Raw genomic sequence first — 18,491 nt, 5'->3', positions numbered from 1 at the left:
TGGGAATAGAACTTCTTACCAACTTCAAACAGACAATGGCCACTCACATATCTGATCATATACATGAGTGGCGACGTCGTCGTAGAATGGTAAAAACATATGTCCCCGATCAGCTCCTAGCTGAATGGTTTATCAAGTCATTACTACCTTCCATCACGGAAGATGTGGCAAAGGGGGAGTCGTAACAGAAGAGCAAGTCATCGCTCGTGTGCAATATCTGGACTTGATTTACACTCAGTCCGACATGGTCTACGATAAGATACCTAACACCCCTAGACCGGAATTCTCAATTCCTCCTCCTCCTAAATCGAACAATGACTCTCATGCTGGCAATGGCGTGATTGGCACAACAGACACAAAATCGACAAAGGCTACATCCAAAAAGGCCCGTAAGATTTCAAGTCAAAATGCAAAAGATGAACTTCTTGCTTTGGAAGTAAATGCTGTATCGACAGATAAAGGCAAAGAAACCAAACAACCAGGAAGCAAGAAGAAAGGCAAAGGGAAGAAGAAGAAACAGGAGGAATCATCACCTGAAAAATCTTCTTCAAACCCTCCTGGAGATAGGAAACCAAAAAATCCATGCTTCATATGCGATGAGGATCATTGGACTGCAAATTGTCCACACAGAGCTGAGCTTAAGAAATTCTTGAAGAATTCAAAAACCTTCGCAGTGTTAACTGATCCGTTTCCCAATCCAGGAACAAATCTGGTTGAAAGTGGAAATGCTTCCCCGTCTCAAGTGCTAATGTTGTCGGTTTCAAAACAGCTAAATGATGCTTTGATATCGACAAGGAACAAAGATTATGGGAATCCACAGCTGTCGAACAACAAGGATAAAGATAAACCTAGTAGTTCGACAATAACTTCGACAGAAGTTGCGCCACCCATCATTCCTGAATTGACAATAAAACCGCCAAAGGGAGTAGTACACAAGTCGACGTTTAATCCCCGCGCTAGAGTGGCACAGCATTATAATATAGTGGAAGATTTGGCCCAATCGCCATCTGCTATGTCGACCCTTGAAGTACTACAAAATTGCCCATCCCAAAGGCAGGCTTTATTATCAGCCATTGGTGGGGTAGACCCAAAGGATTCCAATCTTGTATCCTTCAACCATAAAGGATACGATCCTCAATTACCAGCTCAACTAGCCTTCCTTGTTCAATTGAAAGCCCTCAACAAAACTGTTCATCGAACAATTATCGATGAGGGAGCATCTACATGCATTATGTCGATGAGTTGCTGGAAAACTTTAGGATCTCCAACCTTGTCGCGATCTTCAATGACATTAAAAGCATTCGACGGAAGGACATATACCCCATATGGTATCCTAAGTAACTTGAAAGTTGAACTAGGAGGGAAAACAGTAGAAATAGATGTTGAAGTAATCGATGGAAATCTTGATTACAACATCCTACTAGGAAGACCATGGATATATGCTATGGCGGCTGTTGTGTCGACCTATTTTAGGAAGATTGCATTTCCCTTTCAAGGAGGGATTACAATCGTCGATCAACAAAACTTCCTCCCCAATGGTTCTCAAGTTACAGGAAGCATTCCCATGATCCATGGAAGCCCCCATTCGCTTCAAAATATCGGAGTAGGCCTACTAAAAGATCCTATACTAATGGGAACTTTCGCCCTTCCACCTCCAATCAACCTGGCAGAAGTAGCGTCGGTAGGAACCTGTAATATGATATCTTCTAAAAAGATCTCACAAAATGATATCGACATGGATCATGCAGTGGTTTTACCCCCAAGCCCAACGGAAATATTGTAGCAATCAATGTTCCTAGCATGGGAGGCAAACCCAAATCAACGCTCATCAAGCATTTGGATAGATAGGTCTAAAGAATATGGTACCCCTTCAGATCCTTGGTCGCGAGTGCATGTCACCGACGAAGGAATTGTCCAATCAATGGTAATCGAAGGGGCACCTTGGAATGATTCCCACCATCGTTCCCTTCTCCCGGATTATGGAGAAGATACTCAAGGTGACCTTTATCATCCTTCAGTCTTTGATTTCCTATCAAATATTGTAAACACGGTGGATTCCGAGAGAAACTTGTCCAACATTGAAGGGACTATCGCCATAAATATCTCGACCAAAACAGATGTTGTAGAGAATATTTATGTTGGCAAATGTTGTTCTCCTTCAGAACTTGAAATATATAACGCTCTTTTTCATGAATTCAGAGATGTCTTTGCTTGGTCATACAGTGAAATGCCAGGAATCGACTCGAGTATCATTGAACACGAAGTTAAGATGTATCCAGATGTCAAACCAGTACGACAACGACTAAGGCAGGTGCACCCCAAGCAAGCTGCTGCAATTAAGGCAGAAGTTGAAAAACTCCTCCATGCTGGTTTCATCTACTCAGTTCCTCTAACCGATTGGGTATCGAATATTGTCCCTGTTATGAAAAAACAAGGAACAATTAGAGTGTGCATCGATTACAGGGATGTAAATCAAGCTTGTCTAAAATACAACTACCCTACACCCTTCATTGACCAAATAATTGATGAATGCGCCGGATGCAAAATCTTTTCATTCATGGATGGATTCTTTGGGTATAATCAAATAAATATCCGCCCACAAGACCAGTCAAAGACTGCATTTATTTGTCCGTGGGGCACATTCGCATATCGAAAATTACCCTTTGGTTTAAAGAACGCAGGGGCGATGTTTCAGAGGGCAATGAATTATGCCTTCCATGACATCAAAAACATCGTTCAACCATACCTCTACGACCTTCCGGCTCATTCGCGAAAGCGGACTGATCATTTGCAGCATTTAAGAGCAATATTTCTACGTTGCTGACACTACAAGATACGACTCAATCCACATAAATGTGTATTTTGCGTCAGTTCTGGTCGTTTACTTGGCTTTGTAGTCTCGAAGGATGGGATTCGTCTCGACCCATGTAAGGTCCAGGCAATCATAAATTTGCCTCCACCTTCGAATTTGCTTCAAATTCAGAAACTCCAAGGGAAAGCAAACTTTCTGAGGAGGTTCATTCCAAATTACGCCGAACTTGCTAAAGGTTATACACGTCTTTTGAAGAAGGAAGTACCCTTTGTCTGGGATCAGGTTGCGCAAGCTTCCTTTGATGCTTTAAAAGAATCACTAATGAAAGCATCATTAATGTACGCTCCTGATTATCAAAAAGATTTTAACCTGTATCTGGCTGCAGCAGATACGACCATCGCAATGGTTTTAGTTCAAGAAGTCGATGGAATTGAACATCCTATATATTATTTAAGTAAAAACTTAAATGATACAGAAAGCAAATATTCTTACGTTGAAAAGCTAGCACTTGCAGCTGTTCAAGCGATATAGAGATTTCGACACTATGTCCTCTTTCGGAAAACTACCATTCTATCATATTGCAACCCCATGACTTATATATTGTTGCGACAGTTGCTGGGGGGAAAATATTCAAAATGGATAGCAATCCTACAAGAGTTTGACCTGGAATTTGTAAAATCTGAGTCAAAGAAAGCTCTAGTTTTCGCAAAATTATTGTGCGATCTCCCATCGTCGTCCAACGATGACACATCCGAAGAAACAATCGTGGACGAAAATTTGTTTATGATATCTGCAAGCAATGAGTGGTACGGGGATATAATCATTTATCTCCAAACCCAAAAGTATAGGCCAAACACCTCCCACTCTGAACAAAAACGTATTCGATACCAAGCAAAAGACTACATGATCGTCGGTGATACACTTACTGTCGTGGTATCGATGCAGTTCTGAGAAGGTGCCTCACCCATGAGGAGGCCGAAAAAGTCCTGAATGATTGTCATTCAGGCGCGTGTGGGGGGCATCAATCTGGATATGCTACAACGCAAAAAATCTTACAAGCAGGATACTTCTGGCCAACAATGTTCAAAGATTGCATAACCGCAGTCAGAAGTTGCCATGCTTGTCAAATTTTCAATAGCAAAACCAGAAGACCACCTGCACCTCTGCAGCCAATAGTGGTTGTTGGGCCATTCGCCAAATGGGGCATCAATTTCATGAAATGTAACCCCACCTCGACCGGGGGGCATGGGTATATCATAGTCACAGTTGACTATTTTACCAAATGGGCCGAGGCGATGCCTACATTAGATAATACTGGTGAAACAGCTGCCCTCTTCTTTTTTAATCATGTAGTCGCCAGATTCGGCGTACCACAGGCTATATTCACAGATCATGGATCACATTTTCGCAATCACATGATGGTCGAATTAGCTGCCAAACTAGGGTTGTCTCATGACAGCTCTACTCCATATTATCCGCAAGCCAACGGACAAGTTGAAGCAATCAACAAAGTCCTAAAGCGCATGCTGCAAAGGATGATTGGAGTTCACAAAAGAAGATGGCACCTAATCCTGTACTCAGCTTTGTGGGCTTACCGAACATCGGTAAGGAATGCAACTGGGTTTACACCTTTCCAACTGGTATATGGCCTGGAAGCAGTCTTACCAATCCAGTGTGAAATCTCGTCTCTCAAACTCGCAATTGATCTCCTCCCCGGAACTTCAGAAGAAGAAGCTCGTTTCTTGGAATTAATCTAATTGGATGAAACCCGTCGTGATGCCGCTTTGGCTAACGAAGCCCATAAGAAATGAGTCAAGGCGCAGTTCGACAAAAATGTCAAACCCCGTGTCTTCTCAAAAGGTGACTTGGTCTTGCTTTATGACCAAGAATCCGATAAATTGGGAGCAGGTAAATTTAAGTCTTTATGGATGGGCCCCTATATTTTTAAATGAATGTTAGCAAAAGGAGCCTACGAGTTAATGGATTATGACGGAATTCCACTGGCGCAACCTCGTAATGGGTTGTACCTCAAGCGTTACTATGCATAATGGTAACCTGTATGCTTTTGTTATGTTTTTGTTTTCGCTAAAGTGTTTATTTTGGTTAAGTAATCCACTTTTTATATTTATTGCAGATGTCGAACCTATTAGAGTCATGTGTTGGATATGCCGACGGAGAAAGTCATAGTTCGCGGAACCTATCTTCCGCAGCCTGGGCTATTTTTGATCCAAGCAGCGAGTTAGTAAGTTTCAGAGGGGTATGTATTGGTCAATCAACAAATAACATCGCTGAATATAGCGCGTTGATAGAACTTCTCTCTGATGCCTTCACACATGGTATACGCCGACTAATTGTCAGGCTAGACTCACAACTCGTAATACTACAACTCACAGGTATATATTCCATCCGAAACCCAGCTATTTATCGCATGTTACTAAGGGTTAAGATTTTGGAAAGACAATTTGATTTTATTCAATATCAACACATTTCCAGAAACTTAAACACATTAACTGACTCATTAGCAAATTATGTGTTAGATAGACATTTGCAACATTTATAAAAAGAAACATATCATCAATGTTTGCATTTGGATCATGTAACTTAACCAAAACAAAACTCCGAAAATCAAAAATATATATAACTGTTTATGGTTTACACATAATGTTCTGTAACCAAGAAAAAATCGGTCAAATGACCAAAAAACTCAAAATGCTAGGGGGCACCCTAGTCTAATGATGCTCGTGATAGCAAGTCACAGCCTGTGCGATCATGCGTAAGAGACGAGTCCATCATCTGGGCACATTAGTAGTATGCCGTTGTAACCTCAAAGGTAGCTCGTCAATCCTCACATCTGGAATACCAAGAGTGAGGCCCTCAACCTCCTCCTGTAATGCTGTGAGAGTCTCGGCCACGTCGAGGTCGCGAAGGATAGCCCTTCCGACAGCCTCTCCTGCTGGGGCAGCAGCTGGTACTCTTAAGCGAACTACTGGACGAACATGACCAACATCTGCATGTACACATGAGTTTGATTAAAGTCTTGATAGAATAAAGCACAAGGACATTATAAACGAAAAACAATAAACAAGAATATGGTCAAAGATTTTACCAATGGCGCCCCACTGTTCGCCATCTGGCAGTACTAAATATGGATCACCCCGGAAGTCCATACCCGCATATGGATACTCGGAATAAACCATCTCCTGACGATCAAACCACCTGAAGAAGGTATCAAAAAATGAAATCTGAGATTGACCTGCATGCCTAGACATATGGTCAACCCATCTCTGCATACTTGGTTCAGTAGGAGAAGGTAAATCGAGTGCAATATACTGCGGCTGCATCAGTGGTATCTTCTCCAAGGCAAAGGCGGTCAAAATAGAACCATACCCAAAGTTCTTCAACCTCCCGCTCTTTATCTTGGTCAACTGTTCTTTCATCACAAGAAGTACTGCGTCGCACCAGTTGAACACCTTCGGTTGGAGGCATTCCAAGGCATACTGCATGTAAGATCGGTTGGCTACATGAAGAGCCGCACCACCGGCCATCCTACCAAAAGTAAACAGAATAGTCCTGAGGGACCTGTCAGTAACATCACGGATGATGATCTTGTCGTCTTTACTCGCCTGAGATCCTTCTCTGCAGTACCGGCGAACATAATCTCTCACAGAGTCGCCTCCTCGGGCCGAACCTGATAAGGAGATGGGGGCACCCCACCTCGACAAGCCAGTCAAGAAATAGATGTCTACTACAGTCAAGGGGATAGATTTGCCTCTGATCTGGAAAACCTGGTTGGTAGGATCCCAAGCATCGAGTAAATACTGTAGTAATTTGATCTGCTGTCTCATGCTAGAAATGCAGAAGAACTTCAACAAGCCACAGTTCCGCAGTGCGTTTACTGTAATCGGATCATGTAGGAAAGCATGTCCTCTTCTTCATGCTCACGTTCTCACCATGTAATGGTCATCTTACTCCAAATATCTCTGAAAAACAAACAAGAGAGGAGTTAGATCCTGATTTTGGTAAGAAACAGGCAAAATTTCCATCAAAAATTGTGCATTAAATTCCTTTTTTGCGCCCAGTGCACCTGCAGCAGTGTTCTAGGTGCGTTGAATGTCAAATAGCCTTTAGACAGGTCAACATTCAATGCACCTTTCGATACACAGAGGGTGCGCTGAAGGCAGAACGAGTTCTTCAAACCCCAAGGGCTCAGAAAAGCTAGGAATCAAACTCAAAATGCAAAATGGAAACCATGAAATGAAAGAGCTCAGGTTTAGCTCCTACCTTGTCCAGACGGCGTCGAGAATTGTCCACAGAATCTCCCAAAATCAGCTGATGAAAATCAAGGAGGAAAAGCACCTCCAAAGCTCCAACAAACCAAAGTTCAAATGAAATGGTAAAATGAGAGGTAAAAACACTTTTTCATTACTTTTTACATAGTTCAAAGTAAAATATTAGTGTTCTAACTCGTTTTCAAGCATATATTGTTCATTTCTGACTAGTTTGATGAAGCAGTTAAAGATACAGTACAATCTTTGAAAGAACAGAGCTATTTATGGTAAAATAAAAAAGGGACCATTCAATCGAGCAGTGTTACCGCAAGGTTCAAGCTCGTTAAAAAATAAACCCGCATCGAGCAGTTTTAGCACATACTTCAAGCTCGTTAAAAAATAAACATAAGACATGAGCAAATGTTTCCCCCCGCATTTAAGCTCGTTAAAAAATGAACTATTCCCCAATAAATAACCATCGTGAATGTAGTACTTCAATCGTTAAAGCCTTGGTCGTGTTTGCACTGTCACCTCCACTTTTTCATTGGCCGATCATTCACCTCCATTTGATTGTTTACCCATTTTGAGGAACAACTGCGAAGAGTGATTTCACTAGCCATCCTTGTGACACTGCCGTGATTGGAAAGTTCCAAACCTTACCTGGAATCAGCTGCTACCCGTTTTATCACTCGTTCCTCAAAAGACGAGTCTCCTTTAAGCTCTTTTCAACTGACTCGTAAAATATGAAAAGATTGCCGAGCCATTGGCCTCTCCAGCTCATTAAAGGGACAGGAAGTGCTATCCCTCCTCTAGATTTTAATCTTTTTGGACCTGAGGGATTATTACACAAAAAGATCGAGCGCTTGTTTTGTTCAGCTCGTTAAAAGTATCGAAAATTCATCCCTTCTGTATTGTTTTATACTTTTTCGGACTTAAGGGATTCGATGACGAAAAAGGAATTTTGGAGTTACCTTTACGTTCCTTTTCAGACTCTCTAAAATTTAAAAGGACCGAGTTATCTTTGTCGTTAAACTCGTTAAAAAGATTAATAGCGACAAACTTGTCTATAGACGAGAACGAGTTTCACTATCGCTAGGCTCGTTAAAACATAGCGATGGATTTGCCCGAAGGGAAAATTATAGAACAAGCATATGTTATCCTCCTCAAGCTTGACAAAAATAAAGAGGTACTGGTCAGCAATGACTGGGGAAAAATTGGGAAGAAAACTCAAAGAAACTTTGTTGGTAGCAAGTTGCTCTTGAACATGACACTTCCACTCCGTGTCCGAGTCGGGTTGGGTTGTTTCATTCACCGGTCACATCACCATGGTCATGCCATACCATCCACATTTGGGGTTAATGCTACCAATCCATCACATCAGTGTCGCCGATATGTTCAAGAGAAGTCATTCAGTGAATTCACCTATGTCTCACCCACTACCATACATTATACTCCATTCTTTCATGACCGCCACACTGAACCTTATATCACCAGATCGTTTTCACCTCCATTAAAATCATTTGCTCCGTTCCGTGTCATTGATGTGGGATTCATTAAGGCCCTCCTGTGACGGATCACTTCTTGTCGACATCAGCTCATTATCCAAGAAGTTGATCTAGGAACACCCCATTCAGTACTTTGAAGCTTGCATGCCTCAATGGCAAGTTTCTCACTTCCAGCGACAGGTTTACATCAATGGCCTTCGACCGAAAGATTTTGCGTGGTGTTCGACGCCAAGTCCTTTATTCACACCACGTGAATTGTACTGCAGTACCTTGAGGGTCATTATCATTATCGGTGATTCCTCTCGCGCTTGTTAATAGTTTACATCATTGACTGGTAATCAAGCGATGTCTTTCCATGTTCGACTTCAGAACATTTCTCACATGGATCAACTTGTACTTCGAGTGAAGATTAGATGAGATTGAAGACCCCGGATCTAGTTTCATCCATCCGGGCTGCGATATATGTTCAGGGAAATAAAGACGTTAAATGTACATCATTGCAGCACAGATAATCATCCTATCAAAAGGATGATGGCTCTACCAGAATCATCAGTCTACACTCAGACGATTGTCTGTCCTATGTACATGAAAATGAATTTATAAAGCTGAGCATGGGAATAACCGCCTCAGCTAGATCATGAAAATATTATGAAGATAATGTATTGTATTGTATCTTATTACAGGTCTCCTCCCAGCATTGAAAGAACTTCGGATCCTCATAATAAAGCATTTCACCCGACACCAAAAGGTTAACGGCCTCATACTTTAGGGGGCAACTGTTATAGACATTTTTGTGCCCTACAACCCCAAGCATGAAATGTCCATAAACCAAGGGCTCCTAAGTCCCTAAAAGTGTTGTTCTAACCCCTAAAGGAACAAGGTCAACAGATTACAGCTTCTCCCAGAAGTTCTCCATGAGAAACTACTCAGAATTGGTCAAAACAGGATCATTGCAGCTGCTCCACTGGCTAAGTGCATTGCATCTCACCTAAATACACTGTGAGGGTGCGTTGCATTTCAAAAGTCCCTTCTGTGGGGTGCGATGGGTGAGAAATGACAAATGGCAGTGTCATTCCGCGAGGTGGAGAGGCAATGGAAGCTTCCAGAATCTTCTCTTGTGACACTTGCCTCACTGAATTCGACCAAGGATGAGTAAGAGGCCCTCAACCTCCAAGTGGAAGCAAGAACTGTCAGAGAGAAGACACTAATCAAATCACAAGCTGACTCATCCCCCTTACAGATATCTATATATGGATCCCTCATCCCAGAGATCCAGAGGATGGAATTTTGCATATTGTAAGGAATTGTTGTTGGTTTTTAGAGATAAACATCAGATTGTTGGGTGATCTAAGCTTTGTTTGAGGTGAAGAGGGGATTCTTTGCTGGGAGGTTGATGCTGGGTCGGAACCACTGGTTGTAACTCCTCCTGGATCTTTTCTTGTTTATCAATAAAAGCTATTTGAGTTTTCCTCCATGCTTTTGTATCATTGATGCTTATTACATTTGTATGGTCAATTTACATCTGATCCTAGATTGTTTATGATTATAGATCCATGTCTTTGTATAGTGCTATGCTTCTGTGATCTTACAGGTACTTTGTGAAGCTGGGCGTGCAAGGGAGCAAGTAGCTGAGGACTATAAAAGAAGAGAGGGATCGAATCAAAGGATTAGCGCGAGACAGAGGTTGGTCTTTCTGTTCCTCTCTATCTATAATTCATAAAGGAAAAACAAAAGTATTTTTTCTCTGTTTGTTTCTAAGGCAGCTGTCACACCTTAGTGGGATAAAGAAGTTCTAAATAGACACTTTTCCCTGTAACAATTTGCTCGAGGAGCGGAGTAACTTGCTGCAATTATGCTTCCAAGGTGTCAAGGGAGGTGGGAAGGGGAACATGACCAGGCGACTGATTAAGATATGGGCCAACACCTCATCAAACTCTACATCCTGGATGTCTCCTCCCTCCATTACCACATATTCTCTTTTATGCTTCACCCCCTTCCCTTGCGGTCCAATCCCTGTCCTCACTATGCCCCTATTCCTAATCATCTTACCCACCCCTCCAGTCTATTGTTCCCAACTTCAAGCCTCCTTTGCTACACCATGAGCCCAAGAGTCCGCCAACACCCAACGACCAACTACAACATTCCCACGCTTCGAGGGTCGCTCTGCTTTAGTAGGCGATCATCTCTAGCAAGGGTTGTCTCCACCAACCCCAACAAGTTGGATCCTGCACCAAAGATCCCATTTTCCAGCCCAATTTTGTGATAATCCTCTCCCACAAGCAACCCTTGAACAAAGATACTCCACTAGAAGGAATTTGGGAGCACCACACCAGCGATCTTTCCTGCCGCTATCAATTGACTGAACTAAATGATCTTGGAAACCCAATCTAACCTCCCACATGAAAGTCACTAACCCTGAATTCCAAACAAATGCGAATAACCCACAAACTTCATGACAATATGATTAGCATGCTCGAAAGGCCAAGCTTTGTTTAGCCAAAAATTGTAAGGCTTAGAGGCTAGTCTGACTATTAATCACCTCCTTCCAAACACAATATACAATGACACTATAGAGACGGAGAAATCTGTAATATGGACTTTCGTGGATGACTAGAGACAAGCACCAGAACAATATCTTTGCTCTCATAAACCAATTATGCAATCTCCTCACACTTTCCTTGCTAAGCCTGTCACAATGGAGTTTCCAGCTACAATCCTCTCCAGGGTCCCATATTAGACTTTGACAACCTCTTATAGAGTGCCAAGAACAATCTCACTTACAAACATCACTTATATCCCTGAAAGCCACAATCGAAAAAGTTTGCACAGGTTGGTGGCCTGCACAAACGCATGCCCATACTCACTAACAACTTCCCTCCACCTACCCTCGTACATATAGATTTAACACTAGCCATCGCGGAACATCCATATTGTGGTCGCATGCGTCACACATGCCATATGTACCTTGATTCAGTTCTCGAGGAGGATATGAGGTGTGCCTTCGTGCCCCTCATAATGCCCCTCATCCACCCCCATCATGGTGATATTCAAATATTTTATTTAAGGTAGACATTAAAATATTGTATTTATGATTCACATTGAAATATATTTTTGTAAATAATACCTTTTCCAAAACCCCATGTGCAGAAATCTAATTGTGAGTGGAATAAAAACTCTCTCTCTATGTACAAAGTTGATATAACATTATTTTAGTTAAAATGAATATTAAAATACTTTATTTATAATTTCGTTGAAATATTTTTTTCACTTTCATTTTTTAACTCCATATTAAGCATGAAAGGAATTATATGTTTCCTAATATTGTGCTAAAAAAGTGTTGAAACATATACATATATGAATTTTCTATTAATATAAACATATATTGTGCCCATAGTTGCGGGGGAGCGCTCCCCCCACCTCTTCAAACCCACTCCCAATCTGCGCTCCAGGAGGGAGCGGGTTGGGAGTGCGCTCCCGATAAAAAAGTTTCTGCTCCCTGCCAAAATCGGGAGTGAATTCGGGAGCGTCGCTCCCGTCGCTCCTGGAGCGAAAATTCAAGCTTGGGAGCGATCAAGGAGCGATCGCTCCCAAGCTTTTAATTTTTGCTTCGGGAGCGACTCGCGCGAAAAAATTTCCGTGGACATATATATATATATATATATATATATATATATATATATATATATATATATATATATATATATATATATATATATATATATATATATATATATATATATATATATAAAATAAAATAAAATTGTTTTAAAACGACTTGGGGGGAAAAAAAATATTTCATTGTCACTTGAATGAGTTGAGGAGAGCAAAGGAGTGAGGAGAAGCGAGGAGCAAGAGCCAAGGAGCAAGGAGCAAGGAGCAAGGAGCAAGCCTGCAAGGAGGTTAGTAACTTAATAATTTAGTATTTTAAACCTTAGTTAGGCAGTAATTTAGTAATTTAGTTTAGTTTAGTTAGTTTAATTTAGTTTATTTTATTTAGTAAAAACATCATGAATCTAAATAAATTAAATTAAATAATCTAAATTAATTAAATTAATTTTCTCATTCATATTCCCATTCCCATTCCCATTAAATTTTGCAGATTCAAAAGCCTACAAATATCAAACATCATGGACCTGGCTATATTTCTTGGCATTTTCCTCTTCTTGGTCCCTTTTATGGTTATTATGGTGTTGGAGAGTAGGAAATGGAGGGGCCAAAATGAAGAGGGGGATGAAGAAGCTGGAGAAAGTGGATTTGATGAAAACCCCGGTGAGGAGGAGCTGGAGGAGGGTGAACATGACTCTCAAAAATCTAAACAAGACCAAACCCCATTGTGGAAATATGTTAACATGCCTGAAGCAGGGAAAGGGGGTGGAACCACTGAATTTCATTGCCCCCATTGCAACAATAATTACACAGGTTCATACACCCGTGCCAGAAAACACCTCTGCGGGAAAAGACCATGGGATGGAGATAAACAAATAGGAATCAAAACTTGTGCAGCTATGTCAGCAGCAGATAGAGCCAAATACATAAGGGAAGAGGAGGAAGCCCAATACAAATCTAAAAAATCAAGGGGTTTCTTTGAACCAAGCTCACAATCACAAGCACAAAGAACTCCTTCAGCATCCTCCCAAGGCAGTGGATATGGAGGCATAGGGTCATCAGCTTTAAGGCATAGAACCATATCAAATTTCCTTGATGAGGGGTGTAGGAATGATGTGGATTCAAAGTTTTAAAGTTTTCTCTATACATGTGGGATACCATTCAATGTTCTTCGCTCACCTTATTGGCACGAAATGGTTTCTGCGATAAATGATGCCCCTAAAGGATATAAGAGCCCTCGGTATGACAAGGCAAGAACCGTTGGCCTTGATCATGAAAAATAAAAATAGAACATTCTTTGAATAGAATGACAAGTTCTTGGACTAACCATGGGGTGTCCATTGTATTTGATGGATGGACAAATGTAAAAGGCAAGCCATTGATAAGTGTTCTTGCTGTGTCTGTTAGTGGTGCCATCTTTCTAACTGCACATGATTACTCAGACAAGTTCAAGACCTCCATCAACATTGCAGAAGCATTACTTGAAACAATTGACCGTATTGGACCATACAATGTCATCCAAGTCATCACTGATAATGCTCCTAATTGTAAGGCAGTGGGAGCAATTATTGAGGATAAATACCCCAACATATTTTGGTCTAGATGTTTGGTTCACACATTGAACCTTTTGATGCATGATATTGTCAAGAACAAAAATGCACAATACAAATGGATTGGTGATTTGTACAAGAAAGGCAAACAAATGATAAAATTTATTACAAATCATAGCAATACCCATGACCTTTTCCGCAGTCACTCAAGATTGGAGTTGTTGAAGATTGCGAAGACCAGATTTGGTAGCTATTACCTCACCTTCAGACGCCTTTTGAAGGTAAGAGAGTCATTAGCTAGCATGGTATCAAGTCCACATTGGCAGGTATTAAAGGAAAGGGCTACAAATGCAGCTGACAGGCGAGGTTTTGAACTGGTGGAGGAGGCCGCTCTTGATGGTCAGTTTTGGACAAGTGTGAGGCAAGTATTGGATTTCACCAAGCCCATTTATCACATGATTCGGTTTGCAGATACAGATAAACCAGTGATTGGCGAGGTGTATGAGTAGATGGATACCATGTTGGGGCAAATAAAAGATATTGTTCATAACAGAGATCCCGACTTGTACAAACTGATTCACGATTGTGTGTGTGAACGGTGGAATAGACTTAATCTTCCACTACATTGCTTGGCATATATCCTTACACCAAAATACTACTCTACATCTTGGTTGGGCCAACCTGCACTAGGGGGTGGGATTAGGACCAAACGCCATTTAGATGCAGAGGTAACTAATGGACATTTGCAAGTATTAGAAAAGTTGATACCTGATAGGGAGGAATATGTAGCTGCGCGCCTTGAAATAGGCAAATGCTTCAGTGGCACTGGTTTGTTTGGTAACTTCCATGTAATGGAAGACAGAGATAGATTTGATTCTCTCACATGGTGGGAAACATATGGTGGCCAGGGACTTTTGCCAAAATTGGAAAAAAATTTCCTATCACAGGTTGTAAATACTTCTTCTGCAGAGAGGTGTTGGAGCACCTACAGCTTCATACATAATGTGAAAAGAAACATAATCAATGAAAACCGGGCAGAAAGCCTGGTTTATGTGCACTACAACTTGAGGTTGTTGAGTCATTACTGTGATCGGGCTTATGAGGATCCCGCATATAAAATTTGGGACAACCACCCAAAGGAAGACAATTTGGAGGATGGCAATATACATCTTGAAGAACTCGAAGAGGAACTTATAAGGGATGAAGATGAAGCAGTTGTAGCAGCCATGCCACCTCCACCATACAGTAGCAGTGCTTGAGTTCTGAGTCTTGTTCCTTTGCTATCGCCACCTCCATCTACACCCTCACGTGGAGGGCATGTGCCTTCTAGTTCTGGTCGTCGGTCTGTGCGGGAGACTCCTAGAAGACCACCACGACCTGCTTATACTCCTAGAGACTCTTGTGGCCAGGGCCACATGCAGATTTACAATTTACTTGTCTTTTCTAGTTTCTATTAGTTTTCATAACTATTGAGTCTTGAGTCCTTGAATCTTGACTCTTGACTCTTTCATATCATAATGATATTTTTTGTAAACAATATATGACTGTGACAATGAAAATTTGAAGTTTGAAGTTGGCAATTATAACTCATTGGTAATGATTTTGAATTATGAATATGATGCTTCGTGGAAGATTAAAGTTGTTTCATTTCATTATTCATGTTTCATTTTATAACATTTCATTTCATGTTAACAGTTAGAAGTTAGAACTTAGAAATATCTAAGATATTATTTCTTGTAATGGTTAAACTTAGCTTACAAGTACAACTTTGGTGATCAATGATGATAAATGTTATATATTGAATTTTCAATTTTGAAAGCTTGAAGTTGAAACTTTAAGATTGAATTTGATGAATCATGATTCATGAGAATCAATATGTTGCAGTTGTAATATGTATGTTACTAACTTGTGGACATGGTTGATGAAGATTATAACTTCTAGATGATTGATGTGATATGGTTCAGTGATCAATTTATGTTTTTTTTATGTTTTTTATATCTAATTCATCATTTTACATGTTTTTGTTGACATATATGCATCAAAAATTAAAAAATATAAAATATATATATATTTTTAAAAAATTGCTCTGGGATTCGCTCCCAAACCAGGAGCTTCTGAAAATGTCGCTCCCGCTCCCAAGTAACATTGATTGTGCCTTTGTATTGGCAAGAAAACTTGTTTCATGAAAATTGAAATTTTGTAAGTTAATATATATGTAACCAATTCAACATATATTGTGCCTTTGTATTGGCAAGAAAACTTGTTTCATGAAAATTGAAATTTTGTAAGTTAATATACATGTAACCAATTCAAACAACCAAGAATGAGAATTGAAATTCTATAAGTTAATATGGAGTGACCAATTCATACAGCCAAGCACATTTTAGGAGACAAAAAGAACATTATATTATTCGTTCAATATAAGTAATAGTTATAAGCATCTCAAAAGAAATAACAAATAGACAACCCATTTTCCTTCCTACATAATTGCCAAACCATAATGATCAACCCAAAACATACATATTGTAGAAATCTAGTTGTCTCTGAGCTGTATGTAGTTAATCCGAAATCAATATCCTCAACCATACTTTTACAAACCTGGAGCCAGCAAACCATTTTCTCACAAAATAACTACTACTCGACAATAACTACTACTCGACAAGATTCAGGAAACAATGAACTCTCTACTGGAAACTACAGGATGGACTAAAAGCATTTCCTGTGAACAATTGATGGGCCACATTCGTCATATTCTGCTCGTGTTACCCACATCTGTACAAACCAACAATGAAATTAGTCACAAACATGCTTGTATTTGATGAATCAATGAACCAAATATGAAATAATCAGAATGATGTTATTTGATGTTAGAACCTTAGTATCGGTTAATATAAACAACAAAAGTTATAGTTCCTTAGCCAGAGATATCTTCGAGTAGAGTTGGGTCCAACTGGTATTAGAATGAAATTGCTAAGGTTAGGGTTTCATTTTTTCTATTAGACTAGTTCCACTGTCTAAATTAATAAAATCAAAGAATACTTGTAGCCAAAGGCATTGGTTCATGACTAGCATCAAGCCATTCACATAGGTTCTATTATCAGTTTGGAGTCTGGACTACCCTCTTACATTTTTTATGTCAATCAAGTTATACCAGAGTTGGATACATCAACTTGTTCTCAATCGAACATTCTAGCTCAGACCATTTAGGACTAACTCTTTGCCATGCTCAAGTAAGACGTGGTAAGGTCTTTTTCAGACATGACTTAGCAGGCTGGCCTTTTAGGACCAGAGCTCTACTAAGGGCTGAGCTTCTATGATTGAAGCTCTACTTATATAAAACCTTTCAGGACCTGAAGTTCTACTTACATAGGACCTTTCAGGACCTTTCTTTTGGCAAAGGGAAGTTTATTTTTGGAAAGCTCAGGAAAGACCCTTTAACACCAACCTGGTATAGTCCTTCTAAGACCAGAGCTCTGCTTAGATAAGACCTTTCGGGAGCTTTCTTTTTGCAAAGGGAGTTTCAAGGAGACGAGGCACAGTGCAAGTCCTTGGTGATAATTGGTGGAAAAACTATAGGTCAGACCTGACACAAGAGTCTAAGGAAGTCTGTGCTTTGTGATGCAGCTCCTCAAGTATGTTTCTTAAGGAACTTAAAAATGTGTGGTTGTAAATTTCTTCCCCTATCAGAAACAATACCTGGGAGGTGTTTTCAGATCTCAAAACAATAACATACTTTTTATAAGCATGAAGGATACTAATGAAAATAATTGGCAATTAAATAAAGCCTATTTTCTGGAGTCTCATGATCCATTATTCCAAATATTTAAGCTATAGGTTATAGTTCAAGTGTTGAAATATGGTTGAGTTGATATTTCTGATTTCAAGAATGTGGTGGGCAGGACTACCTGTTGGAATGTGCTGAGAGAAGCTAGGATGGAGCCTCCAATCCAGACACTGTATTTTCTCTCTGGAGGAGCAACCACCTTGATCCTCATGCTACTTGGAGCAAGTGCTGTGATCTCTTTGTTCATCTGATCAGCCATGCCTGGAAACATAGTGGATCCCCTGCTCAAAACTATGTTACCATACAAGTCCTTTCGGATATCCACATCACATTTCATGATAGAGCTGTAAGTAGTTTCATGTACCCCCGGAGCTTCCATCCCAATTTGAGTAGACTGGAATAAAATCTCTGGACACCTAAATCTTTCAGAGCCAATTGTAATCACTTGGCCATCTGGAAGCTCATAAGTCTTTTCCAATGCAGTAGAGGTCTTTTCCAGTTCCAGCTCCTTTTCATAATCCATTGCAACATATCCCAATTTTTCCTTTATGTCTCAAACTATTTCTCACTCTGCCATTGTAGTGAAGGAGTAACCTCTCTCAGTCAGGATATTGCATAGTGCATTAGTTAAGTCTCTACCTGCAAGGTCCACTCTATAGATTGCATGTGGGAGGGCATAGCCTTCATAGATGGGAACAACATGAGTGACACCATTTCCTGAATCTAGAACAATACCTGAAAATAGAATTTGGAATTCAAATATTTAAACATACTCTTTGTTTTGAAAAACCAAAATAACTATCAAGCTTAACATCACTTGTATCAATCTCAGAGTGGTACTCGGTCTGGAAATTAGAGAACTCTGGGCTTGTCTCTTACTCAAGCCTAGAAAACTTTGACTTATCCTTTTATATTTGTTTGCTCAAGGGATTCCTTTTGGATGTTTGCCATGTATACTCCATTAGG

At 40.3% G+C, this 18,491-nt stretch overlaps 1 protein-coding gene across 1 annotated transcript; it reads right to left on the bottom strand.

The window, feature by feature from the left end:
* Nucleotides 1-16,130: 16,130 nt before the first annotated feature.
* Nucleotides 16,131-18,064, bottom strand: LOC149199263 (actin-like). Its single transcript, XM_089399380.1, has 2 exons — nt 17,647-18,064; nt 16,131-16,513 (listed from the first exon to the last, which is right to left on the bottom strand). Exons 1-2 carry the CDS (start codon nt 18,046-18,048, stop codon nt 16,448-16,450), a joined length of 468 nt encoding a protein of 155 aa, XP_089255506.1. The 5' UTR covers nt 18,049-18,064; the 3' UTR covers nt 16,131-16,447.
* Between the last annotated feature and the right edge of the window lie 427 nt (nt 18,065-18,491).

The sequence above is a fragment of the Pinus tabuliformis genome, chromosome 2_1 (assembly GCF_031772625.1).
Source record: "Pinus tabuliformis cultivar Carrire ecotype Pingquan chromosome 2_1, CPIR1, whole genome shotgun sequence".
Taxonomy (NCBI): domain Eukaryota; kingdom Viridiplantae; phylum Streptophyta; class Pinopsida; order Pinales; family Pinaceae; genus Pinus; species Pinus tabuliformis.
Note: the sequence above shows the minus strand (reverse complement) of the source record. Positions and strands in the feature narration are given on the sequence as shown.

Excerpts from the sequence above, each read along its gene's own strand:
- LOC149199263 (XM_089399380.1), bottom strand. The coding sequence starts at position 18,048 with ATGGATTATGAAAAGGAGCTGGAACTGGAAAAGACCTCTACTGCATTG. Across the intron at positions 16,514-17,646 it reads CTCTCAGCACATTCCAACAG|ATGTGGGTAACACGAGCAGA; the intron begins GTAGTCCTGCCC and ends TGGTTTGTACAG.